The sequence below is a fragment of the Paroedura picta genome, chromosome 10, assembly GCF_049243985.1.
Source record: "Paroedura picta isolate Pp20150507F chromosome 10, Ppicta_v3.0, whole genome shotgun sequence".
Taxonomy (NCBI): domain Eukaryota; kingdom Metazoa; phylum Chordata; class Lepidosauria; order Squamata; family Gekkonidae; genus Paroedura; species Paroedura picta.
Window position 1 is genome coordinate 15,331,247 of NC_135378.1, and position 26,469 is coordinate 15,357,715.

A 26,469-nucleotide genomic window follows, 5' to 3' on the forward strand; every position below is an offset into this window, starting at 1 on the left:
CTATAGCCCCTCTAATGAGCAGACACAACTATAACTTAAACCTAGAATTTTCCATAAAACTGACTTCTTGGTGTCTTTTCTCCACAGCCCATAATGGCTTGACCCAGACTAGTTCTAGTTTCAAGGTCTCTTGTTTCTGCGGACTAGCATGGACTGGCGGAGCAGTGGGGTGGGGGGTGGGGGGAAAGAGCACAGCAGACAAGAAAGGCATCTGTGGACCGAAGAGAACGGGAAGGCTCCACAGAGGTAGGAACACCTAACAGGAGTATTATGCTGTTTGCAATGCCCGGGGGGGGGGGGGGTCTGCTGCCGTTGCTAGGCAGGGAATGGAAGGAGGAGGGCGAAGGCAAGTCATAGGCTAAAGTGCGTTTTCTCCTCCATACCTCCTTTCTGCTGTTTGCGGGCAGGTTGTTTGCTGGGATATTGCGCTTTTCCGGGAGGTGAATCCACTTTTCGTGATTCCCCGTCACGAGTTAAAATGGCAAATATCACAAGCTGGCCACCACAGGTAGGCAATGTGATCTGGAGGGGCTGGTTGGTGCGCTACATTCCCCACCTGCAGAAATGCCCTCAATATTCCAGCATAAAAACCTGCAGCAGCCATTTGGGGTAACCCGAGCTACGTAGGCCAAGCATGACTTCCTCCTGGGAAGCTGTCTCCCTGCAGGGAGAACTTACCTGATACCAGCACAGCTCAATCGTAATTCAAACGGAGGCAAAAATCTGCAGGCAGCACAAAATTTACACACAGCCAGATGCTGCAGTCGGCAGGTCACATTATGAGAAACACAATTTTTATTGTGAGCAACAAAAGAAATTAAGCTCCAGTGGCAATGCAGCTTCATCATAAAGAATGACCAGGTTTGGTACAATAAATACAGCATTTTAAATTATCCACGTCATCCCTTCAGAAAATGGATTCAGATTTAGAACGGTTAAGTTGCCACCATCTTACATGCACAGGAGGAAACACCTACAATCTACAATGTAATTTCTATAACATGAAATTACTTTCTGCTGAGCGTCTGATTCGTGGCCATGCCCAGGGTGCAAGAAGGGCCTCTGAGTGCAAGCCCGGACAACTTAGTGTGTGCGCTCACAAAGTATTTGTTGGATCGGATTGAAAGCCACTCGCTTGCTGGAAAGATTTCAACACGCGACAAAATGGGGACAGTCACACAAGCTCCCTTTCAACAGAAAAAACAAAAAAAGAGGTCAGGTTCTGGCTGGAAAATGGACCCCGAGGCACAGATTGGGCAAAAGCAACAAGGCAACGAGGTGGCTTTACACCAAGGGATGCCTTGACATCCAATCTTGGCCGACAGCTGTAGGGGAGCTAAATTAGAATAATCTGGTAATTAATTGGGCTTTTAGGGAGGGCTCAATGAAAGCCCTGGAGGGAAAAGGAAGGCTCAATGACGCATCGGTCCAAGATCATCTGTCTCAGAGCAGCGCCACTCGAGTCACACCGGAATACGAGCCTGGGCTGCTCTCGGGGTGATCCGTGAGTTCAGGCGGGCAGCAGAGGCTGGGAAACAGGCAGAAGCAGCACATTCAGCTGCTCCAGAGGAGGTCGGAGTCAGGGCTGCTGACGTCATGCACAAGCAACTGCTTTGGCTTCGGTTCAGGAAAAAGATTCTGAAGGAAGCTGCGTGCCCAGGCTGGTTTGCAGAGAGCCCCAAGCTTTTCAGCACACTGTGGTGTGTGTGTGTGGGGGGAAGCCAGGTGGGGGGAGATGGAGAGCCGGGGCAGAGCTGGGGCAGAGCCATTGCTGCTGAGACTGGAAGGGGGGCCCACGAGGGAGGGCTCGGGGGGAAAACAGGCCTTTGCAGATTTTCATTTTTATGTAGACCGTCACAAACCTGCACATCCTGTCAGACCAGAGCACAGGGCACACGGAAAAACAGCCCCGCGCCACACAAGAGACAATGCCGCCCTCACCAGACCTTTGATTTCTGCTTTGAAAAGGGAAGGCTACTGTCACGCCTCCAACCGAGGACAAACAAAACCAAAGACGATTCCGAAAGATGAAAAGAAACAGGTACGGCCATGGGCAGATTCCCAAGAAGTGTAATTTGATAATGAAATTAAAAATACTTCTCCCCCCCTCCCCACAAAGTATCACAGGATTCTCGAGACAACAGATGGAATTACCGGACAACTATGAAAAGTCTCCCCTTCCGGTTCCACAGCAGCAGAAGGGCGGCATTCAAAGGGAGAACTCCGGGGCCTTTCCTTCCTGTGGCACGGGCTCTGATCGGCAGCATCGGGACTTGCGTTCATCTCCAAGTGCTGCGGCCTGGCGGAAATTCAGCAGCCTGCAGCACTTGATTTTCAGGGTTTTTCTTCCCAAGTAAGAAGCAAATATGGGAGTGGGGGGGCTCTGATTTATGGCAACCAACTTTTCATTTGATTTCATTAAGATGTTGCATAGTTTATTATTAGCGTCTGATGAAAGCCTAGCGAAGCAGTCCGGATGTCCCGAGAAGGATCAAGTCCCGGTAGCAAACAGGAAAATCTGAAGAAGAGGCATAACTTTCAGGGTTGAGAGATCAGCGAGGACAGCCTGGAATTAAACGGGGAAGGGGGGGGGGGGAAGAGAGAGAGAGAGAGGCCTTGTTATCATACTATTCGAGAAAGGAGTCTTCCCCAGAGATGTTTTTTAAAAATATTGTAAAGTTAATTGCTGAATAAAAATGGTAAGACTTTTCTTTAGTAACTCTAATTTACTGTGACTTTTTAAAAACTTTCCCTTTTATTTATTTTAATAAAAATGTTTCACACTTACTTTCTGTGAGAACGCAGGTGCTGTACACACCACAATCAAATTAATTCCCTCTTTTATTTAGGACTAGAAATAAAGCCCATTTATAAAAATGGGCAAGGGAGTAGAGCAGGGGTAGTCAAACTGCGGCCCTCCAGATGTCCATGGACTACAATGGCCCTCCAGATGTCCATGGACTCCAGATGTCCATGGACTGCTGGCAGGGGGCTCCTGGGAATTGTAGTCCATGGACATCTGGAGGGCCGCAGTTTGACTACCCCTGGAGTAGAGGGTCGGGGAGGGCGCTCGGCGGCGCTAGGGAGGGGTGGGTGGAGCATGCTGGGAAGGGACGCTTGGGATTGGGGTGGAGGGGAACCACGCATGCTTGGGAGTCGGCGCATGCGTGGTTCAGTTGGTAGGCGTCACGGCAGGCGCGTGGGTCACACAGCTTGTCTGCGGCGTCGCTATGGCGTGGAGCGGGCCGGGGGAGAACGGGGCGATCGTCAATAGGGTAAGCGAGGGAGGGTGGCTGGGTGGGTGTCGGGCCAAAGCTTTGTGTTAGCATCCCTGCTCCTTTCCCCGCATCGAGGCGCAGTCCAGGACAGGGAAGCAGGCAATGGGGAGGCGCGCTTTGTACGTCTCCTCATTCCCTACTTGGTCCCGGAGTGAGTGACACTCGGAGGGGTGAATCAGGAGCCGCTTTGCGGCTCCTGGTTCACCCCTCCGAGTTTTTATCCCGGATGGCGCTCGCCCCTTTCTCCTCCCAACTTGTCCTTAGCCTTTTATTTATTACCGCGGAGCAGTTTACAGATTTAGACTTCATTCAAACAGATGTGGTATCATTGGTCTGCGGGGAGGGGGGTCTACCATTTCAGCTTACATTTAAAAATACTTTGCATTATGAACTCTTATCCTGTATATCAGGGGTAGTCAAACTGCAGCCCTCCAGATGTCCATGGACGCTGGCAGGGGATCATGGGAATTGTAGTCCATGGACATCTGGAAGGCCACAGTTTGACTACCCCTGCTGTATATCATGGGCATGAGCTGCATGGTAACTCAGTGAATTCGGACAATTGCTCACCCTGACTCGTTCTCCGAAAATGACAGTTTTACTGATAAATCAGTGTGTGTTTATTTTGTAAACCCACCCCCAATTCAAAATGCTATCTGATCAACAAGTTTGGAGAGTCATTTCAAGAGAACTGTATCTAGCGGAAGAGGAAAAGTTTGACACTAGTTCCTTCTCGAAAAAGTGAAACACAAATCATTTGCAAAACAGTTGGAAGGGGATTGTGTCCAGACTGGAAAGGTGCATGTCAGGGCAACAGTGGTTCAACTGAGCAGTCTTGAGCATGTCATGAAGCTGTCCATCAAGGGCAGGGCCAGATGTAGGTTTCGGTGGGGCCCCTGTGATACAGCCCCTTCCCTTTGGTTCTACTTTTCTCCTTCAACCACCCCCTTTCCATTTCGATTTACTTACTCCAGTAAAGAGACTGTATTCAGTGTTGCTTCCTCAATTATTTTTATTATATTCCGAGAGAAGAAATGCCTTCCGTGATTTTACGCAGAGTGCTATTTAAGAAAACTGGCGTCAACATTCATGTTAAAGCAATGCAGGTATAGTTCTGGAGGAAGGGCCGGCAGAACAGGTGCTCAAGCTCCACCACTGAAAGGGAGGAAGCCAAACCACACCCTCCACGATGCTTAAATGGCTGAACTAGCCCAAAATTCGGATATATCGAGAAATGCACTCCTCTGTTTTTAAACCAAGAGTGGCATCTTTAATACTGCTGATTTAATTGTCCTACAGGAGAAAGTTTTAAACCTAATTGGACACAAAGCTGGCTAAGTATTTTTTTTTCTGCCTGTGTGCGCCCCTAATGCATCCACTACTTGAGGTAACCGCAACAAAACCAATTGGGCAGCGTCTGCTCCGGCTTGTTGCGTTTCAACTTGCTGGAGGCGGAGCTTTCAGGATCCGTTTGGGCCAGTGCTGTAAGGCCACTTCAAACATTTTTTTGCTCCAGGGGAAAAAGGAATAATTGTGATGGAATATTGTAAAATTTTTCCTCTTCCTGCATGGGACTGTCTACAGAGCATGCACCAACACGAAATTCCAGTTGCGGGGAGTGCCAGGTACAAAGAAAGCCTGCGATGTTTTCCCAAACAATGGTTTGCATTCCTTAGGCACTCCTAGCAGTGGCCAAGAATATTAACCAGCAACTCACACTCTCCCGTCACCTTGTCCAGCACAATGTTGCAAGACCTTCTCCGGTTGTGTCTGTGACATGCAGAATTCCCCTAAAGTTCTCCTTGATGCCCACGGAGAGGGGAGTGTGTGTGAACACAGGGAGTGAAGTGTTCCTTGGCTTGGGTGAGAGCACAACGTCCATCACCACAAAGTCATAATGTTGCCATTGGTGTGAAGTTTGCATTGCGAGACAAATCCACAATTGTTTCACAGCAGGGATGGGCCTCATCCTGCCCACTTCTGACACTGGCACTGGTTGGGATTGTCTACTCAGACTGCCAGCTGCTCTTTGTCCCTTTCCCTCTCCCCAGGGTCAAGGGTAGAGTCTTTGACACTGACTTTCAATGGGAGATGCTGCGGATTGAACCTGGTGACTTCCGTATGCCGAGCACTTTGGGCCAGGGTGGGGTACAGCAGGGAAGAGACATGAGCATTAAGGATAAGCATAAATATGGCCAAGGAAACGTGAGTTTACTGTTCCCTCTGAGGGCTCCACTTGTGTTAATCTTTAAAACTATATTTAGCCTAGTTGAGGGTTATCTCAGGGAGAGGCCTCCTCTAGGTACCTCTGAGACCCAGGAATGAGGTCATCTTGCAGGAGTCACCAACATATGAGGTTGGGTCAATCACAAGGGCTACGAGGCTTTTGCGGCGGCCAGCCCTGGACTACGGCGCTCCCTCCCCTTGGAAATGCGCAAGATCTTCATGGCAGGACTTTGTCGGAGGACCACGACAATGCTTCTGACCCAGCAGCCTCCTGGATTATTTATTGTCTGGAGCTGCTATGGTCAATGCTGCCTTTTGGACGGATAAGTAAAAGCATTTTTAAATGTTTGTGTTTTACAAGCTTAACCAAAGCATTTGATGGACCCGGGCAGCTGCTTGAGGAATTTGGTACCACAACCAAAAAATCCAAGCTACACATTTGGGGTGTTTTCTTGTCATCAAGTTGCAGCTGATTTAGGGCCACCCTGTAGGGCAGGGGTGGGCAAACTGTGGCCCTCCAGATGTCCATGGACTACAATTCCTATGAGCCCCTGCCAGCATGCTGGCAGGGGCTCATAGGAATTGTAGTCCATGGACATCTGGAGGGCCACAGTTTGCCCACCCCTGCTGTAGGGTTTTTGAATCAAGAGACAGTCAGGGGTGGTTTCCCTTTGCCTGCCTGCATCGCAACCCTGTTATTCCTCGGTGGTTTAAGGCGGCAATAAATAACGTGAAAGTAACAGCAAGGATTTTTAAAAAGAACCTCCAGGACTAAAGGAATACCAATGGATGTTGAGAAAATGGAAGAGATGACTCATTAATATTTAAAAAGAGCATAATGTCTTCACTTGGATGTCAGGAAGAGTCAAGAAATGGATTAGTGTCAAAATCACTGATTCTGATTCAGGCACGTGAAGTGAAAAGAAGAAGTGATGCAAAAGGGGACGTGGAGGGCTGAGGAACAAGACCGGCAATGTGATGTAGCATTAAAATGTGTTGAAGCCTTGCATTGTGATTCATAATTATTTTACAGCTAGCCAGAAAGCCCATTGCAGAGGGGAACGCAATGGGCGCTGGAGGGGGGCGGGAACTGGCGTGGTATCTGGAGTGGCTGGGTGCTTCTGGAGGGCAGGCGCCTCAAGGTGTGGGCTCATTTCCCACAGCGGCGCAGGAGGTCGGGTGCTCAGAGCCCCGGCCTCCCATTGTGCGGCTGCAGCCAGGCCGAGCAGAGGGCTCTGCAGGTCCGCTCTCCTTGGCGCCCTGGCTGCATCTGGGCGCAAGGCTTGTGGAGCGCTGCATGCCTGCCTTGTGGGGGCGGGTCTGCCCTGATTGGCCCGTGGAGCGTTTCCAGCTGGAAACAGAGGCCAGTCACAGGAAAGAGAATCCGGACACCGGCCAGACATGCTCTACCTAGGAAGGCTCTTCGCAAATTTTAGAGCTACTAAGTGGTAAGGATGGTTCTCTGGTTTTCTAAATGAAAACTAACATATTTATTACAATAAGACATAAGCTTACAGATGATTTTGACTATTAATATTAAACCATAGGAACATTGTATACAATTCACCCACTTATCTGAAAGTGCTGCATTTCCAGTTATGGCAGCATTTCCCAACTGGGGTTACATGGAACCTCAGGATTACAACAGAACCCCAGTGGGGTTGCATCAGTGGGGGGGGGGATGATTTTAAAAATGTATTTACAGATTTTTAAAAGGACCTGAGGTGATTTTCACCTTATTTGGGCAGGCTGACCTGTTGCCTCCCAAAATGACCAATGACTGCAAGACCCTTGGACTGCAAGGCAAACAAACCGGTCAGTCCTAGAGGAGATCAGCCCTCACTGCTCCTTTGAAGGCCAGATCCTGAAGATGAAACTCAAATACTTTGGCTACCTCATGAGAAGGAAGGACTCCCTGGAGAAGAGCCTAATGCTGGGAGCGATCGAGGGCCAAAGAAGAAGGGGACGACAGAGAATGAGGTGGCTGGATGGAGTCACTGAAGCAGTCGGTGCAAACTTAAATGGACTCCGGGGAATGGCAGAGGACAGGAAGGCCTGGAGGATCATTGTCCATGGGGTCGCGATGGGTCGGACACGACTTTGCACCTGACAACAACAAAGTCCTGGGGGGGGGGGGAGGAGGGAGAGTGCCCCTGGGCATATAAAACTTTGTCGGTTGAGGCTCCTTTATCATGGCTGATCTATTGGAGGCAGCTGGCGTCCAGCATGGTGGGTCCTCTTGGAGTTGCTTTGGAGGGGTTTCATTTCTTTTTACTCTGGATGGGCAGGTTGGAGGAGAGGGAGGGCCTATCCGAGACTCAGCTTCAGCCTGGTGAAGTAGGCTGCTGGACTGCTTTGGGGCTTGGGGATGGGTGGGTGGGGACAGGGCCTAGCTCCCACCTGCTTCTATGGTCTGGCATTTCGGTCCCAGTGGCAGGTGGAGTAGGCTACTGCTCTGCAGCTGGGTGAGTCCTCTTGGGGTTTTGTTGGGTGTGTGGGGGAGTTGTTTTTTTTAACTCTGGGTGGGTGGAAGGGAGAAAGAGGGGGGTACATGCTACTTCCGTGGGTGTGGCAGGGAGGTGTGGCCAGCTGACATTACTTCACAGTTGCCATGAAGCATGCAAAAGTTTTCAGGGGGTTACTTCACAGTCAAAAGGTTGAAAAAGACTGACTTATGGAGTCTACAAAAGGTTCGGGAAGTTGCCAACTTAAGCAACCGTGTGAACAGAAGGAAACAAATTAAAGCCAGGCATGAAAACACGGGCCTGTGCAGAATACAGGTAAGTAAGTGGTCCAACCAAGCAGTAACTTCTGTTTTGCGCCCGAGAGAGTAAGTGCTGATAAATCATGCAAGTGGCTTTCATCCCACGTTGAAGCTAAACTGAGACTACGGCACATGAAGAGTTAACCCACGGTGAGGTCATCCTGCCGCAGCGTAAAGCTTCTCACCTCTAGGGCAGCCATTCCGATTGACTGTCCTTCAATCAGGGCAGAAGCGACCTTGGAAAGGGGGAAAGCGAGCATCCCGCTGCAAGGCACAAGTTGAGCTGGGAGGAAAACTCTGCCGCGGCTCACAGACTTGAAGCCCTCCTGTGCAGGACTGGCTGAAATCAACAGGCTTAGACTGGAGCAACTCTGCACTGGACGGCACCGCACTAGGTAGAAAAGGTTGACGGCGACGGTGTAATTTTAGGCATGTTTGACATGCGTCAGGCATGTGTGTTCCCGGAAGAGCCCACATGACCTTCAGTCGCCTCTAGCTGCAGCTCGGAACATACCTGTAGAGGTGTGCATTCCACAGCAGCTGAGTTCTCTGGCCGAGCAGTGCAGCCGCGGGACTAAACATTAGCCAGGCAGAGGCTTTCTGGAGGCAATCCTCACCGCCCTAGCTGGCTAGCGTGAACTAGGCTTAGGGGGAAGTATTTATTTAGGAACGGAGGGTGGAGAAGCTACACCACTCTACGAATATCACAGAATCCTTACGACAAGGCATCAAGGAAAAGTTAAAGGTGGGGGGGAGGCAAGTTAAGCGCCAGAAGATCAGGAGCGGAGAGAGGCAGCCAGAGGGATCAACCCTCTGTGTCCACTCAAGTCACAAACCCTGTTGGACTTGGCTTTAAAGAAAAGTTGGGGGAAGCACCTTCTCTAGGAGCAAGGGGGCATGTGCTTGGCGCTTCCCAGGTTAGAAGGATGGAGGAGGAATGTTGCAGAGGTTTTCAACTATGTATTGTGTAGAAGTCAGTTTTTGTTGCTCCACCTGTCATTAATGGGAATAAGGGTCTCCCGATGAGATTTCTCAGCAGGAAGAAATGTCCAGGGGCAGAAAGCGTGGCTCCAAGTAGGGAACAGAGCCCTTGGCCTGACCCAACAAGGCTCCACTTATTATCCTGAGTAAAAGTAATACTGGAAGAAAACACAGAAGAGAAAGGTGGCAAATCTGATTAAGGCGGGCTAGATCAAGACGGCAATGAAAAAAGGAGACCCTCTTCAGTTGTAGCTTCTACAGCAGGGGTAGTCAAACTGCGGCCCTCCAGATGCTCATGGACTACAATTCCCAGAAGCCCCTGCCAGCATTCGCTGGCAGGGGCTTCTGGGAATTGTAGTCCATGGACATCTGGAGGGCCGCAGTTTGACTACCCCTGTTCTACAGCATCAAGAGGCATAGAAGCAGCTACTTTTTTGACAGCTCTGCTCCTCCCGTTCTTACTATTCACCACCTGACTTGAATACTGAGCCACGCAGGTTTGATTCCTTAGGTTTTTGTTGGAAGGTGCGAGGTGGGTGGTGTAAGACTGAGCAGAAGATAAAGAGTATCCTGCAGGGGGCGCTGGAAGAGCTCTGTGTTGAGCAAGGTTGGAATAGGAACTTCCTGATGATTTGCCTCTTATCTCCTCTAGTGTCCTGACTGGTTCCACAAGAGACTTCCTGCTTGTTTCCAGGTCAGCAGTTGAACAGTAGGATGACTGCAGACAACTGATAATGTAGTTTGGTCTGGGTTTTTTTTTTTTTTTTAACCAACACCTGGAGGAGGGAAAGAAAGTACAACTCCCTTGAGGCCATGCAAGAAGATGCAGACATGAACCACTCTGGATCTGGACTATACAGCAAGCAGCTCTTAATAGTAAACAGCTGGAAACCCAAATCAGTAGTGCCACACACAAAATCCTTTCATTTGAAAAAGGGGCGGGGTCTGGTGCGTATTCTGGCTTTGCCGTGAATGTTACAGCAATTCCTCTCCCGACAGTTTCAAGCTGTTTACAGGTGACCTAAACAGGCCAATGAACATCCAGATATGCAACTACAACGCGAGCCAAATTGGCAGGGGCTGCCGCACGTTGACACTCTGGCTGCTTTCCGACACGTCACAGCAGGCCTGCTGGTTGCTTGTGGCTTTTCCTCCCTCCTCTCCTTGGTTGCTTTCTGGGTCCGGAACCTTGACTCAAGCTCCGGTTGGCTTTGACATCCCAAAGGCAGAGACCTGATCCAAGCTGGCTCTGGTTTGTTGGGCGGAAGCCAGCCCCGTCTCGGTCTGATGCCGGCATTCAGACATCAGGGTACTGGGACTCTTGAATCAAGGATCCTGGTGGAAGGGAGTGTTCAATCCCTTGATGGACATAAAGGGAGGGAGGAGGGAGGTGCTGGAGAGAAGGCTCAGCAGGAAGCCATCACAAGCCAAGAGCTGGTGTGGCGTCAGAAGGCAGCCTAGGATATAAACGGTGAAACGCGCACTGAAGAACAGAGGTCCTGAGCAGACCTGAAACAAGAGGTGATCGTGTAAAGAACTAACCCGCTTAGGGTCTCCCCCCCCCTTGCCCTCGTTACCGGAATGCCACGCGCTTAATCCCCGTATTTTCATAACTTCCTCTGGATTTTTAGCCTAGGTAAGAATTCCAGCCGAGCGCTTCGGATTGCGAGCCATGTGCCCGTGAAGCTCAAGTGACTGCGGCTGGCACCCCGTCAGGAACTATTTTCATGTTGGCCCAGCGAAAGCGATCCTTACTTCAGCTGCAGCCAGTGATGTCACCTCCATCAGATTCACTGCTCGGAAAGCAAACACGGCAGCTGCCAGGACTGAAAAAGAATGCACAATATTTAGACTGGCGGCCTGACTAATTAGTCGCCGGAGATATTTTGGTCTCCACCACCCTGAAGCAGAACTCAGCCACGGTTTGGTCTGCGGAAGAGGCAGTCGTCGTCCGGCTCCGGTCAATTCACAACACATTTGTGTGAAAAACCAACAGGGCCAGGATGTGATTTTAAAAGCAGCTTTCCCACCCAGTCCCTGTCCACACTGCACCCGGCTTCCCCACCCACAAGGCTTTGAAGAGGCAAGTTCCAGGACTGCACATATGAAAGCACCAAACTGCTTCATACTGACCATCCAGGTCAGTATTGCCTACTCAGACCGGCAGCCGCTCCCCAGGGTCTCAGGCGGAGGTCTTTCCCATCACCTACTGCCTGGTCCTTTGAACTGGAGATGGACCCTGGGACTTTGTGCATGCCCAGCAGAGGCTCTACCACTGAGCCACAGCCCCTCCCCTCTCTCAGGATATCCTAAGGGGAAGCCACCTTCCTTTTTCACCAGCAGAAAAGCCAGCTGGGTCCAACCCAATGCCTCGGAGTAGCTCTTAAATTAGTTGCATTTAAATATGCAACTTGCGGCTGGTTTACTTACAGGCTTCCTCCTCTCCCAGCATACAACGGCATGTGGCACTCCATCACATTGGGCCCACTAAGACAGCCAGATGGCCACACCTTGGCTGTAACCACTGGCCCAGTCTGTGGTTGCATGGTCTTCACCCCCTGAGCCAGATCCTCCAGGATGACAATCAAGACAATTGGGCCTACAGGATTACACAGGGGGTGATGCAGAGCACAGACTGGCCTCCGTAGTTCTCCATGCAGTCTAGCATGGATGAACTGGGTGAAACGACAGAAGATCAGGCAGTTTGGACGAGTGAGTACACACGTGCGCACCATGCTTCTATTCTCCCAGCATGTCAGATCTAGGAAGTTGCTGCCACACTCCATCTGGCCCCAGCTGCTTTTCTTCTTTTAATAGGAGAGAGTCAGGACTTGGTTTCCTGCAAATCTGGTCCTAGGTGCTCTAACAAGAACTGCTCCAAACCACAGGGGAGATCTCCCGATCCACCTGAATTCTGCAATGGTCGTAATTCTCAACACTTCTGTCAAATTCCATTTTTAATTATGTAAATATGCAGAAAGACCCAAAAAGGCAATTTTTTCCAGGTATAGTCATAGCTCATAAATTTTGGAATGCACATCCCAGCTTGTGGGAGCTGCGAGAGGAAGCTGGGCCACTCCGTTGCCGGTACCATGACTGCTACTGCCAAGACTCGAGACAAGGAACAAGGGTGTCACTGCACCCTTCTGTGGCATGTCTCCTCTCTGCGGCTGTATAAAAGCATGAGTTGCGGTGCAGGTGAAAAGGAGAGAGGTGGCGGGAGGAGTGCTGCTGAGAAGAGGACTGGAACGTGACACACGAGAAACCCAACGGTTCTTCATCTCTCTCACTCTCTCTCTCTCTCTCCCTACCTACCTATCTATCTATGATTGTCAAGATGATTTAGAAAAATTATTTTCCCATTACCTGCGAGAATTTCCAGAGAATTGTATCCCAAAATCCTGTCCCACAAAAGCAGGAGCTGATCCGTGGCTAAGTAACCAGAGAATGCTCGAACCATCCATTTGAATGATATTCTTAGGCTAAGAGGGAAAGAGAAAAGGCCAAACGTATTACAAGGCTGGCAGGAAATACTTTCTGTAGACCACACCCATAAGGGATTCCTAGGTCCTTGTGCACATGACACACATTTCTCCATTCTAGTCCATTTCTCTGAAAATTAGATTGAAAAACGAAGAGTCCAGGGGCATCTTTTAGATCAACAAAGTTTTATTCAGGGTATAAACCTCTATGTGTGCGGACATTTCTTCGGAGGCCTCACTTCAAAAAGGGTTTGTGGGGCGCAAGCTGTGCATGCCCCATGTGCCATTTTCAGTGGAGCATTTCACATCCATAAAGTTAAAGCTCTAAGAAGAAAGGTTGAGGGACTTGGGATGTTCAGCCTGGAGGAGAGGAGGTTGAGAGGGGACAGGATTGCTGTCTTTAAGGATTCTTTTAAATTTGTCACTTGGAGGAGGGCAGGAAAAGGTTCCTGTTGGCAGCAGAGGAGAGGACCTGCAGTTATGGCTTTAAACTATGTGCAAAATGGTACCCGCTAGCTAATGAAAAAAAAGTTTTTCAGAGTAGTTCAGCAGTAGAACTGGCTGCCTCAGGAGGTGGTGAGCTCCCCCTCACTGGTGATCTTCAAGCAGCAGCTGGTCAGATACTTATTCTGAATGTTTTAGGCTGATCCTGCACTGAGCAGGGGGTGGGACTAGATGGCCTGAATGGCCCCCTCCAACTGTATGATTCTATGATTCTGGAAACCAGAAGCTTAGTTTATAAGGTTGCCATTTGAAAAGTATAAAAGTATAATATGATCCAATCCATCATTTCAAATTATATTTTAATTTCTTATTTGGAAGTGTAGATTAGATTAGTATATTGTAATGTAATATAATGAATAGTGGAATGTAATGTACTTTGGAATGGTAGACTGGAATATATTTCTCCACTCCGGGCACAGGGGAGAACTCTCAACAGCCAATCGCTCCTTTTGTGGCGCAGAGTGGTAAGGCAGCAGAAATGCTGTCTGAAGCTCTGCCCATGAGGCTGGGACTTCGATCCCAGCAGCCGGCTCAAGGTTGACTCAGCCTTCCATCCTTCCGAGGTCGGTAAAATGAGTACCCAGCTTGCTGGGGGGTAAACGGTAATGACTGGGGAAGGCACTGGCAAACCACCCCATATTAAGAAGGATACATTTGCCCATCAATCTCCAATTTGATATGTTTATGTCCCGGAATTAAACCATTTAACTGAAGCTTGATATTCCTGTTTGTTCCTTGAGTGTGTTAAACATCTTCATTATGTTGTATGCTAAGTTAGTGCTCACCTTCTACCTACATGCATGGACAGGTACTTTCTATTTCATTGCATCTGAGTGTGCCTGCATACAACACCTTACACTTTGAATAAAACTTTGTTGGTCTTCAAGGTGCCATTGGACTCAAACTTTGTTCTGATGCTTCAGACCAACATGCAATCCCACCTGAATCTATCTCGAAGAGATTGTTAAACTTGATAGATTAGTGTAGCGATCCCCAACCTGTGGGCCGCGGACCACATGTGGTCCTATGACTAATTGGAGGTGGGCCCCGAAGGACGCCTTCTCCCCCCCCCCCGGCCCTTTACTTCATCCCCCCCAGCCCTTTACAACACACTCCATTGTTGTGGCGTGTCTGTATCTTATTTTGAAGGGATGTTTAAACATTACCATAGCAATCAGAGAGCGTTAGGGCAGTGGTTGAGAGCAGAGGAGTAAACTACCACCTCAGAAAAAGGCATTGAGTGGTCCCCAGCGTTGAGTGATCCCCGGTGATAAAAAGGTTGGGCACCACTGGATTAGTGGATCTACTTTTCAAGCTTCGTGACCGTAGTCAAAGCCAGGGGGAAAAAAAATAGAACTTACGGTTGTGCCCCAATTTCTCGCAGATGATAGAACAGCTGTGGTAGATGCGTTTGGAGAAGAGTTTCGAACAGCAAGCATAATGCTACAATACCCTTGTTTCAAAACAGAAGAGCAAAACAGAAGCATTTCTGAAAGTATTCTCCTGACTCTTAAGTTCAGTGACAAAATGGGGAGAACATGGTAGATAGTGCAATTTAAAGTATGCATATACAATTAATAAGAATATGTACATATGCGCATATAACTAGCCAAAGTATAGAGATTTGATTCAAAAGCAGGGAATGAACAAATCAAATCACACCACAGCACCACGAGTAGATTCTATACCAGGGGTAGTCAAACTGCGGCCCTCCAGATGTCCATGGACTACAATTCCCATGAGCCCCTGCCAGCATTTGCTGGCAGGGGCTCATGGGAATTGTAGTCCATGGACATCTGGAGGACTGCAGTTTGACTACCCCTGTTCTATACCTTTGAATTGTCTTTAAGAAGCCTACTCCACAGCAAAGAAACAAACTCACTTCTTTTTAATATCAAAGCAGAGAGTCATGATCACACAGCATGCAACAAAATGCACTGCAAGAGGAAGCAATCAGATGCCCAGGTGAATTCTGTGGCTCCTGGATCAAGATCCCTTTTCGTGACTCCCCGACTGATTTGTGCAGGACAACAGCCCAGCTTTCCACACAACTCAAAAGTATCCCTGATAACACAGGCTAGCCCAGAAACTCCCATCTCCTGACCCCAAGGAGGACATGACTCATCTCAGCATCCCTGAGGGACCCTGGACAATGGCACCAGTCTTCTATGCTGCCAGTCAGAATAGAGCAGCCTTTCTCAACTTTATTTTACCCTCGAGAAACCCCAAGACATACTTCAGGCTTCAAGAAACCCCAGAAGTGGTGTGATCATGCAGAATATGGTTGGGAAGCAGAGCTGTGGACACGCCCATCCGGGGACCCTCCCCTTCCCAACCCCTCCAGGCCCATCACTGGCCACGGGGGGGGGGCGTAGGTCAACTTGACCATATATGGTCATTATCACCCAATAAATGTTTAACAAATTTTTAAAAAATTAGCTGCCACCCATTTGGGAAACCCTTCCAGAGCTTCACGAAACCCTGGTGAAGAAAGCCTGAAAAAAACGAATGCTGACTCTGTATCAGGCTTGCAGGATACAGAAAGGGAATTGTTGCAATATAAATAAAATGATTTCTCTCTATATATATTTAAAAAAACAGAGTCCCATCAAGTGAGGTTTGTTTAGATGCCTTCTGAGTACAGCAGGAGGCACAAATGGACACATTTCACCTGACTGCTCTCACTCTTATTATAAAACAGGAGATACAGATTAGAGCCGTTCACCATCAACTTACGGAAGGGTGAGAAGAGATGGAATGGAGCCTGAAGAAATAGCGCACGTATATTTCACGAAACACCTGATACAGCTTGGAAGGCTCGTGATACAAAAAACAAAGCGGAGCAACTGAAATGATAAAGATGGATGCGTCATCACAAAATTATCAAAGGCTAAAACGATCCAAATAAAATTAATAAAGAAGACAATTAGAACAAACAAGATGAAAAGTGATCCTTTCTGGAGGAAATGCTAAAAGCGCTTTCCCACAATCTCCTCGCTGGTGTGTTTCTGCTGCTTCAGAGGTTTTATTCTGTTCTGCATGTGTTTTGCTCCCTCTAGAGGTCCTTTCAACATTATACCACTTTAAGTCCCTGCAGATTTAAAATGCAGGCTTTAATGGCAGAAGTACAGGGATGTAATATTTGATACACCACTAGAGGGAGCAAAACACACGCAGAAAAGAAAAACTCCCAAAGTAACAGGAACACCCCAGAGAGGAAAATGAGAATGCGGAAAAGCCTAAAGTTGGGCCTGCCGAATAATCCTGAATTTCCTTTTTCCTAGTCTTCATTCAACGACTACTTTTATTAACAAAAGAAAGAACGATGGGCAGATTGACACACGCCACCTGCCTTGGAAATGCCAGACTAACAGCTATCCAAGGTTCACTCAGAAGGCATAGGTTATACACAACAAGCTTTTACTGGCATTCATGTAATGGTTGCAGATTTTTATATATCATCTCTGTGTTACAACTGTATCCTACACTCCTAGAAAGCCACTCACTAACTCACATAAAGTTTCTAGGCAGCCCCAGTCACATGAAGTAAGTAAGCTAAAAAATGGTGTAGCAAAATGCCCACCCCAAACACTTGGCCACAGTAGAAGATACTGGCTTCTTTATTCATTATCTCTCTCTTTAGCTTGGATGCTCACACTGAAGAGTCACCTACCGTACATTGAAAAACCATGAAAAGGGATTACACCTGCAAAAAAAAGATGCTCGGTTTTAATAAGCTGCCTCTCTAGGCACCAATCAGTATGGTCCCCACATTCCCAAGCCTGTTTCTTCCATGAGCAGGAGCACAACTTTAACTTTATGGATGTGAAATGCTCCACTGAAAATGGCACATGGGGCATGCACCGCTTGCGTCCCGCAACCCCCAAATCTGAATTTGGCCCACCAGAGGCTCAATAAAATCACCTGGCTTTGCTTTGCTTTGCTTTGCAAACCCGGACTGTGTTTGCGAGGAACTGGGGACTTGTCAAATACCTGGGAAGATCCAGGTATGGCTGGCAAGCTATCTCCATTCCATTCCATTCCAAACTTGTATTGCATTCACTCAGGAGTTATACCAAACAATATTACTGTCTTGAAATTGTAAAAAATATGCCTGCTCTGGCAGGTCACAAAACGACACAGGTTTGCTCTAGACTCCAACACATGGTTTTATACCTACAGAAGGCATTACAGTTTTGTAATTCATTAGATGTGGGTTCGGCTTCCACGACATGGCGGATCCTCCGTAAGGTTATTCTGTTTGCTTTCCTAATTAAAACAGGTCGAAGTTGCTAACAGAGAAGGACCCTGGAAGCTGGTGCCCATTTTGCTCTTCAGTCCTGCAGCAGTCCCACCACCCATTCTGTGGCTGAGACAGAATTTCAGATTCTCCCCTCACCTCCGGCCAACTGCAGATGAGCGGCAGGGCATGAGCCCCATCTCGCCCTGTGGCAAAGGGAACAATTCAACGTATAACCCTTTTCTCCTACAAGCGGGGGAATGCTGTTGCTCACACCGGCAGGAAGCTCTTGCCATGTTTCCCTGCACAGAAGTAGACAGGAAGCCTATTATGGGATACCACCCAAAATGTAAACAATAAGCTGGAAAATCATTCCAGCAGTGGAAACCCAATTTTAAATAGATCTGTATGTCAGCAACCGGAAATGTAGGAGGGCAGGGCGTGTTCCTGTACAGGTTCCCCTGCTACAGCATCCACACACCTTTAGTTAGTCAGGCATGGGCAGCTTTAAAAGACAGATTCGTGGAAGACAGATTGATCAGTGGCCGCTAGCCATGGGGACTCCGAGGCAACCAGCCTCTGAGTTCCAGAGCCAGCAGGCAACATTAGGCAAAGGCGTCAGCCTCGAAGCTGGACTAGACAGACTGCAGGTCTGATCCAGCTGGGCTCTTCTAAGGCTCTTATCTTCAGGCAGTTCTGATGGGGCAAACCCTGCTCCCATAAGGCATCCATTCAGTTGTGCAGAATAATATGAGACCTGTGAACGGGTAGATTGGTACTTTTCCCCACTTTTCACAAAATGGGAACGGTCATTTAACATTCCATAGGACTGCTCAGGACGTTTGGGGGAACTGCCAAATTAAGATTAGGATTCCATTGTAAAACGTACCCGTCGTTTTCTCCAAGGGGATAAACAGTGAGTCAGTGGGCAATTTCAGAACAATGAAATGGTGCAAGGGAGGAAAGAAGAAGAAGAAGAGGAGGAGGCCTGTATTATCCTGCTTTTCTTGGCCTTAAGGAGTCTCAGGGCAGGTGACAATCAGATTCCCTTAGGTGGGGCTGAAAGAACTCGGAGAGAACAGAGACAGGCCAAGGTCATCCAGCAGACTCCGTGTGGAGGAGGAGTGGGGAGTCCACCCCCCTTCTCCAGGTGAGAGTCTGCCACTCTTATGCACCACACTATGCTGCCATAACCTGCCCTTCCCTACAAACCATGGCTCCGTCCTAAATTGGGGCCCCCTCACTGGCCTTATTTTTCCAGGGAGGAACCACTGCTGGAAACTGTCTTCACAGTATAAAGTGCAAGAGCCAGAGCCAAATGCAGCCAGGCTGAAAGTCAGGGACTCTGCTCAGCCAGAGGCCATTAAAAATTGCCGCCACCACCAGGTTTGGCCTGGTGGGTTCCGCTTTCTGACATTTAGCGCATGTCCAACACAAGACCTTCCCTTTGGCCTCCTGGCAGCTCGGCATAGTCCAGCTCTCTGCAGTCAAAGAAGCGCATCACTTGCCGGATCACTGCGGATTCTTAGGACCCCTGGCCTCTCGGCAGCAGGTCGGACCTCGAATGCACCCAGGCCCAGGGCTGAAAAGCTCCCTGGAAACCCCCTCCCTAGAAATGCCCGGTGTGCAAACCATGCGCTGTGCCACTGAGGTGGGGTCCTCTCTGGTCACGGGTGTGGACACCCATTCCGGCGGACATAAAAACCAGGATACAGCCTTTGGGAGCCCTTGGGAGGCTCCATTCTCACTTTTGTCCCGCTCACATCCTTTGCAACTCATGAAGAACAGAAAACCCGTTAGGCAAGGACAATAAGGGACCAAAGCCTGACAATGGCTTCATCACGCCATCTCCCCTCCCACCCCACCCGGGAGTCTTCCTGTCTCCATCAAAAGAGCCAAGTGTAACATTTAGAAATGGCTGCAGCTCTCACTATTCACACTAGAGGGGGCAAGAGCACAATTTCTTTACCGTTTGGCGGGTAAAAGACAGCGTATTCCTCCATTCCCAGTTTCCCTGTGAAAAGTAGAGAAAAGGGGAGAGAGATTCAGCAAGGCAACACAGACTTATCCCAATCCGGGAGGTAAATCCGACCCCAATTTTCAGGCAGCAAAACACAACTGGGGGTGGGGTGGGCATTTAAAAGGGCGAGAGGGGGCAACTTGACGGAGCCTCCAGACAAATTGGTCCTTCACAGGGTTCCACCGGACACAGCTCCAGCAGAACGCAAAAGGCTCAGGATGTCATCAGGCCTCAAAATTCAAAGTTTCCTAAGCGGATTTTAAAACCGTTTGTTTGTTGGCTTGTTTCTTCCTAAGGCACCACCCTGTTCTCCATTGCAGGCCGTGGATGCAGGCGAGCGAAGGCCGTGGGCTGCCTCCTCTTCCTCTTCCTCTTCCCCACCCTGCCCTTCAGCAACGCAACAGTCAGCACGGAAGGACACAAGAGCGGAAGGGGCGGGGCAGGGGAAAGACCCTCACCCCTCCAGTCCTTCCTCCCCACTGCCCGCATTTCACTGGCACCCGACTTTACGGCCGCCATTCCTTCTGAGTGGTCCGACCCCCACTGTGAAAAGTGCTCCCTTCTGCTTCTTGGGGGCACAGTGCATGAGTGCAGGGCCTGGGACACTGGCATGGCACCAGGAGGGGTCAGGAGCTTTCAGAGGGACCCCTCGCACAAGAGCCCACCCCTTCTGTCCTCCGCTTCAGAACCCACCAAATATCTTATTCAGTACAATTATAGTTCAAACATACATGCAAAAACCGCAAGGTGTTCTTTGACTTGTATGACACTTTTCAGCATGATCTAACCAACATTAACATCTTTAAAGTCTTGTTGATTTTGGAGGGGGGGACAACAGACTAATCACGTGCTTGTCTCCCTCCCGATTGAAACCAACGGGGCTTAAAAGTGCTGAACTTGGAGCTGGATGCATCCATAACCGGAACCAGAGTACGTTTTTCAAGAAGGAAACCCTGTAGTTTTAGAACCTTCTGCTTTTTAAGCTTGGCATTTGTATAAGACTCTGGAGTGGTCACATGCTGCACACACATTATCCCATTCTTAGAATCTTTACACTAAAGGAGGTCAGTATTAGGATGCCCATGTGACAGGTCGTGGGACGGAGGCTGTGAGGGTAGCTGGCTTGGTAAGTATGAGGACTTGGTGGTCGACCTTCCATTCTTCCAATATGAGGTTAATCTTACAAAGGAAAGCAAAGATCTGGTCCTGGATCCTCCCAGATCTTGGTCTGGTGCTCTAACCACTACAACAGGGAATCAGACTAACACAAAGCTGGAAGAGACCACCGAGGGCCAACATTCTAGCCCCCCACCTTCTCAGAGACTTAAAAATGCATGCCCTCCTGACAGGTGCCCATCCAATCTCCTAAAAACTTGCATTGAAGGAGACTCTTGGAGGCAGCATATTCCTCTAAGGACAGCCCTTGCCCTCAGAAAATGCTTTCTAACATGGAAGTGGAACTTCATTTTCGGTAACCGGAACCCATTGCTCCTAGTCCTTGTCTCCAAAACGACAGTAAACAGGTTGGCCCCATCTTCGGCTATCCGATCACCCCTTGGTCTCTTCTTCTCCAAGCTACACAGACCCAGCTCTCTCAGCCTCTCTTAAGGCCTGGATCCCAATCACCCATCCGAGTCACCCTGCTCTGAACACGTTCCAGCACAGTGGCTTTTCAACCCTTGGCCACAAACTTCTGATCTATTTTCACAACACGGGGCATTTCGAGAGGTAAATATTAAATCAAGCTGGAGATGCATGATTAGATAACAAGTGGGGCCTGCAAGATGCCCGGGGGAATCCCATCTCGCACGCCCCTTGCTCCCTGAGCCCACGAGCCCTCCCAGGACCCCCAGGCCTCCATGGCCTCCTCCAAGAGATGCTCTGGGCTGCTAGGGGCTTGGAACCAGCGAACCGCCCGTTTTTACAGCAGAAAAGGGTTTTCTTGAGCCCCCGATGGTCTGCAACGGACAGTGAGCCGGACAGGGAGACCCAGGCTCAACCTCATGCTGGGCCGTGAAGGGGGGCATTCACCATTTTGCTAGCTCACCTGCTCTGAAATATTGCTGTATCAAAATATTTCTCTATAAAACAGAGGCAAGTTCGCATCACTCCCAATCTTCCTTGAAGAAAAAAAGTGGACAAACAAATGTTTATAAATAGCATTAAAAAAAACACAACACCGCAACGCTTCTTTACCTCGAATGTACGACTTGGGCGGAGTTGCGCTGTTGTATGCAAAGTGCTGGAGGACTGAGGTGTCTCGCGAGAAGCACAGCAAAACCTGTCGAAAACAACGAAAACAACCGTGAAAGTCTCTGACACGGCTCAGGAAAGACTCAGCCCTCCATTAAGAGGCAGAGAGCTAATCCAGGCGTTTCCCCCTGAGCTCCTGCTGGGTCTGAACGCAATCCATCTGCATGCACACCGGGCCTTTGTCTTGAGGAGTCGATTAACATTTTGTTAACGAGGGATGCGTGCCTGCCAGCCCCTGCGTCCAATGCATCTAAATCTTGTAGGAAGAGCAGGTGCCCTTTCCTCCTCCTCCATCACTGCTCCGGTTCCCGTTTCCGCCGTGCTAAGGGGGAGTTGCCGAGTTGCCGTAGCCTTTAGGGAAGAAGGCTTCTTTTCTGGGACTATCTGTGTTGGGTTTCTCTGGCAGCATCCATCCTGGTGGACTGGAGAGAGCAGCAACCATTCTCCAAAGCAGCGGTCCGCAAGCTTCCGCTTGCCGCGGACCGCTGTGGAGTTGTGGGTGGAGAGGGCTCATGCCCGTTTGCGCCGCCGCCATGCCGGCGGCCGCGGCTTCCCCTCCCGGCTCCTCCGGGCCGCGAGCAAATCGGCCACTAAAGCTTCTCTTCCCTCCCCTCCCGAAGTGAGAAGCTTGCCGAGCCGCGAGCTAATTGGCTGCTTTGGCGGCCGATTTGCTCGCGGCCTGGCGAGCTTCTCGCTTTGGGGGGGAAGAGGGAGCCGCGGCCCGATGCCAAGGCCTTTGCGGCCCGGCGCCGGGCCGCAGCCCGCGGGTTGGGGACCACTGCTCCAAAGAACCAAACATTGGCTCCCGTCCAAAAGGTTTGCCCGGAGGCTGCCCATTCCAGCACAGGCTGTGGCAGCGGCTCCTGATGAGTCTCTGTACGGGGAGCCCTACGAGAGCACTCCGTGCTGTCAGCCAAGAGCCTGCTCCATAGGCATCCAAAATATCATCATTCCAAACCGGAGCTCTGCTGTCATCTGTAGACCAGCTACCCATCTTGAACTGATTGCCTCCAATTCTGATCATGCTTTAAGAGAAAAGAATTAGGAGTGTTTCCATGTCTTGCAAATCTAAACAAAAGTACTGATGTGGGAGGGGGAGGGTTTACCATGGGGTCATCAAGCCTTATTGCAGATGAGCATGCTGGTGGCAACTCCATTTAGAGGGACTCCATGTGTCTGTGTGTGTGTGTAGGGGGGGTCAGATTCTGTGTGGACCACTTTGTGGAAAGGAGGGATGTCTCCCCCCAACTCCTGACACCATCTCAAGAGCTGAACGGGCCCAGGTCTTCTTTGCCTGGTTGGGATGCCTCTCCGGGGCTGTTTCAGTTCAGGAAAGTGGCACAGGGGTGAAAACAACAGTCCCCCCCACCACACACACACACATACACACCATGGTCCTGACGTAAATTGGCCCCTGCAGCATAAGGAATGTGCAACCACAATTTGGTGATGAGTCCCCCAGGCAATCTCCTGGAAGAGGGTAACATGTAGTTTGGCCCTAATTGGACAAGTAACAGGAGCCATGGCTGGGAAGCCTCATTAATCTTCCCTTCATTTCACCGGAATGCTTTCAGTGCCATGGCGATGTTTCGCCCCGAATCATCTGCTCAGCCGGCTCCTTTTTGTTTAATATTTCTGCAAACACAGTCTTCCGATAATCGTATTTGTCAAAGGGAAGCAAAAACGTCTTGGCAAAAACCAGCAGCACTTCAGATGGAGGACATAACAATTTTCTGCTTGAGATACGGCTTTAACCTTCTTGAGCGGCGTACAGTTCCGCAGATAAAAAGATCTGTTTGGGCAACAGAATGCCTTTATCTTAAACACACATTTAACGTGCAGCATTAGTTATCGGCTAGCGATCTTAAGTCCAATGGCCAAAGCACGGTGCACCTAGCAAAGGAATAAAGACCAGGAAGAATTAAAAGCTAATTTATATCTACTACAGAGAACTGATGGAGAAAAGTAAAGAGTCAGAAGGAGTTGAGAGCCTGGGTCCACATGCGGCTGTTTCCTGGCGCTCATCCCCCATCCAGCTGTTTCATAGGAGAGCACACTCTCCTCGCCTGCGCTAGGTACCAAGTCCTTTTGCCAGAAGCGAGTGGCACTGAACTTGTGGCATATTTGGAGGGAAGGGACTGGGCAGGCAACAAAGACCCAGCAACTAAAATAAGACAAACCCCCCCCCCCCCAACTGGGTCCCAAGGCAGCTTAATCTTTTCCCTCCATTTTATCCTCACAATAGAGTTGGAAGGGACATCCAGGGTCATCTAGTCCAACCGCTTGCAGAATGCAGGAAATTCACAACTATCCTAAAAACAACAACAACAACAACACAATTTCTGGCCAGTCTGGCCTGGAGGAGATCGACCTCCCGACCCCAAAGTGGCCATTTGCCATGCAAGAAAAGGCCACAAGAGCCAAGCCTGGACACAATCCCTTCCTGTCCACTTCCTCACAGTCTGCCTAAATTAATAGAATCAGCATTTCTGTCGGCTGAGCCTCTGCTTAAGGACTTCCACCTCCTAAGGAAGCCTGATCCACTGAGGGACCACTCTGACTGTCAATAACCCTGTGCGTGACTTGGTTGAGGTCAGTCTAGCCCATGGTAGTGTAGAGATTTGAACTTGGGTCTCCCAGATCCTTGTCTGGCACACTAATCACTATAACACATTGACCATCGCCCTTTTCTAGGGACACCTCTCTCCTCTTGGAGGTGCTGGCCATTCAAGAACTACTTGGCAAGAAGATCTGAAGTGTGAATGGAGTAGACCAGAAGCTACTTGCCAGCCAATATGCAAGATTTCACCTGTCCGCTAACAAAGGAATGAGTTTCGTTCAAATCCCCATGCTGCTGTGACCTTCATGGATTGACACCAGGCCAGGCATTCTCACAGTCTACTCCAGGGGTAGCCTAACTGTGGCTCATGGGAATTGGAGTCCATGCACATCTGGAGAGCCAGTTTGACCACCCCAGGTCTACTCTATCTCACAGGGTTCTTGTGCTTTTTGGAGGAAGGGTAGAATACCAATGTACTCAACAAGGGCCTTTTCTCTCCTAATAAGGCAAACCCTCCTTCTCCATTATATTTGTACATTTACTAAATTGCCCATTAGCGCAACTCAAATCTCACCAGAGCTTGGAAGCCAAGCAGAGTCAGCCATGCTCAGTGCTTGGGTGGAAGACCAACAAGGAAGACCACAGTTGCCGTGCTGAGGAAGGCAATGGCAAACCACATTTGCTCATCTCTTGCCTTGAACACCCCCCCCCCCCCCAATCCGGGGATAGCTGTGAGTCAGTTGCTATTGGATGGAGCACAATTATTCTATTCAAGTTATCCCTGCTAAGTGCTACAGAAGCACTCAGGCAGAAGCTGTTCCCTTGATGAGAGAGAGCCACAGCCCGTGGAAAAGATTACTCACCACCCTGTGTGCCCTTCCTGATTCTCCCCTGCAAAGAATCTTCCCCTACCTTTATACGATGAGGGGCCGGAATCCCAGTTTCGGTTGTAATGTCCAATTTTGTTCTAAATCACTTTTTAAAATTGCAGTAAGCTAAGGCTGCCCTGCCCTGCCCTAGGTGGCCCAGATCTCGGAAGCTAAGCAGGGTCGGCCCTGCCAAAATTTGGATGGGAGACCCCCAAGGAATTCCAGGGCTGTGTGCATATGAATTAGGATGGGTAAATCTCACAAGCATCTCTTCCTCCCACGTTCTGATTCTAGGTGAAGTTGACTCTGCATTCTCCCTCTTCGTGTCTCATTTCATGGGGATAGTCACACTGCAGCCCTCCAGATGTCCATGGACTACAATTCCCACGAGCCCCTGCCAGCAAACGCTGGCAGGGGCTTGTGAAAATTGTAGTCCATGGACATCTGGAGGGCCGCAGTTTGACTACCCCTGGTTTATACTGACAGAGAAGAGTCTATTCCATTCAGAAAGCAAAGGTGAAACTTATCCGCTTATCAAAACTGTCAGGTAACCCTTGACTGGGAAGTATTAATGCTGATGCTTAAATTAAGCCAGATCAGCAAACCAGGAAACCTATTTTTATACACACAGCAGTTTACACATTGATTCCCTAGAAATGTCTTTAAAAAAACAATATGCTTATTTAGGGAGTATTTTACATGAAACTCAGAACTGCAGTTTTGATTGACCAACTTGCAAATGAAGAATAGCTTCTACCCGCTTTTTAGCTATCTGAAAAACTTCTACACCATCTCTCAAGAGAACCTGCCCAAGGTGGCTTATAAAAACATAAAGCACCGTAAAAGTTATTCATTAAAACAATGGCCAGAGCACAACGCAATATAAAACATGGAGCAGCATACTAAATTTGTGCAAAAATTATTTAAAATCATTGCAGCACCTTTGATTTCCACACAACCACACAGAGATGATTTCACTTCCGTCCAGAAGAGGGCTGTATACAAATATGAAGTTAAAAAAAAGAACACGGCTTTTCGGGGAAATTTGGTATTTTTTACGTGTATTCCTAAAATTCATTAAGGCTACAGATTAGAGTCTTTTTCAGAAATCAACCTGGTGACTGTGAATACTTTACATCCATAATATAGACCCAGGATATTTATTGGTCCCTCATTATAGTATAGTAAGAATTTATCATTATTATTTTATCATGTACTAGATATAAAGCCTGTTGTACTTTTAAATACAACAGGTGCTAGAAAGGCGGGGAGGGGGGGGGGAAGGAGCTCTT

The 26,469-nt window shown here is 49.0% G+C and overlaps 1 protein-coding gene across 2 annotated transcripts in view; it reads right to left on the minus strand.

The window, feature by feature from the left end:
* Positions 1 to 759: 759 nt before the first annotated feature.
* The window catches only part of TBC1D19 (TBC1 domain family member 19), a 116,417-nt gene continuing 90,707 nt past the window's right edge, over positions 760 to 26,469 (minus strand). For both annotated transcript variants that reach the window (XM_077301474.1, XM_077301473.1), the window contains exons 14-21: positions 21,692 to 21,776; positions 19,445 to 19,489; positions 16,909 to 16,941; positions 15,972 to 16,081; positions 14,597 to 14,688; positions 12,616 to 12,731; positions 11,005 to 11,075; positions 760 to 2,566 (exon numbers count right to left, since the gene is read on the minus strand). In XM_077301474.1, coding sequence (XP_077157589.1) covers positions 2,492 to 2,566; positions 11,005 to 11,075; positions 12,616 to 12,731; positions 14,597 to 14,688; positions 15,972 to 16,081; positions 16,909 to 16,941; positions 19,445 to 19,489; positions 21,692 to 21,776 — 627 coding nt within the window. In that variant the 3' untranslated portion in view covers positions 760 to 2,491. The remainder of the gene's footprint in view (positions 2,567 to 11,004; positions 11,076 to 12,615; positions 12,732 to 14,596; positions 14,689 to 15,971; positions 16,082 to 16,908; positions 16,942 to 19,444; positions 19,490 to 21,691; positions 21,777 to 26,469) is intronic.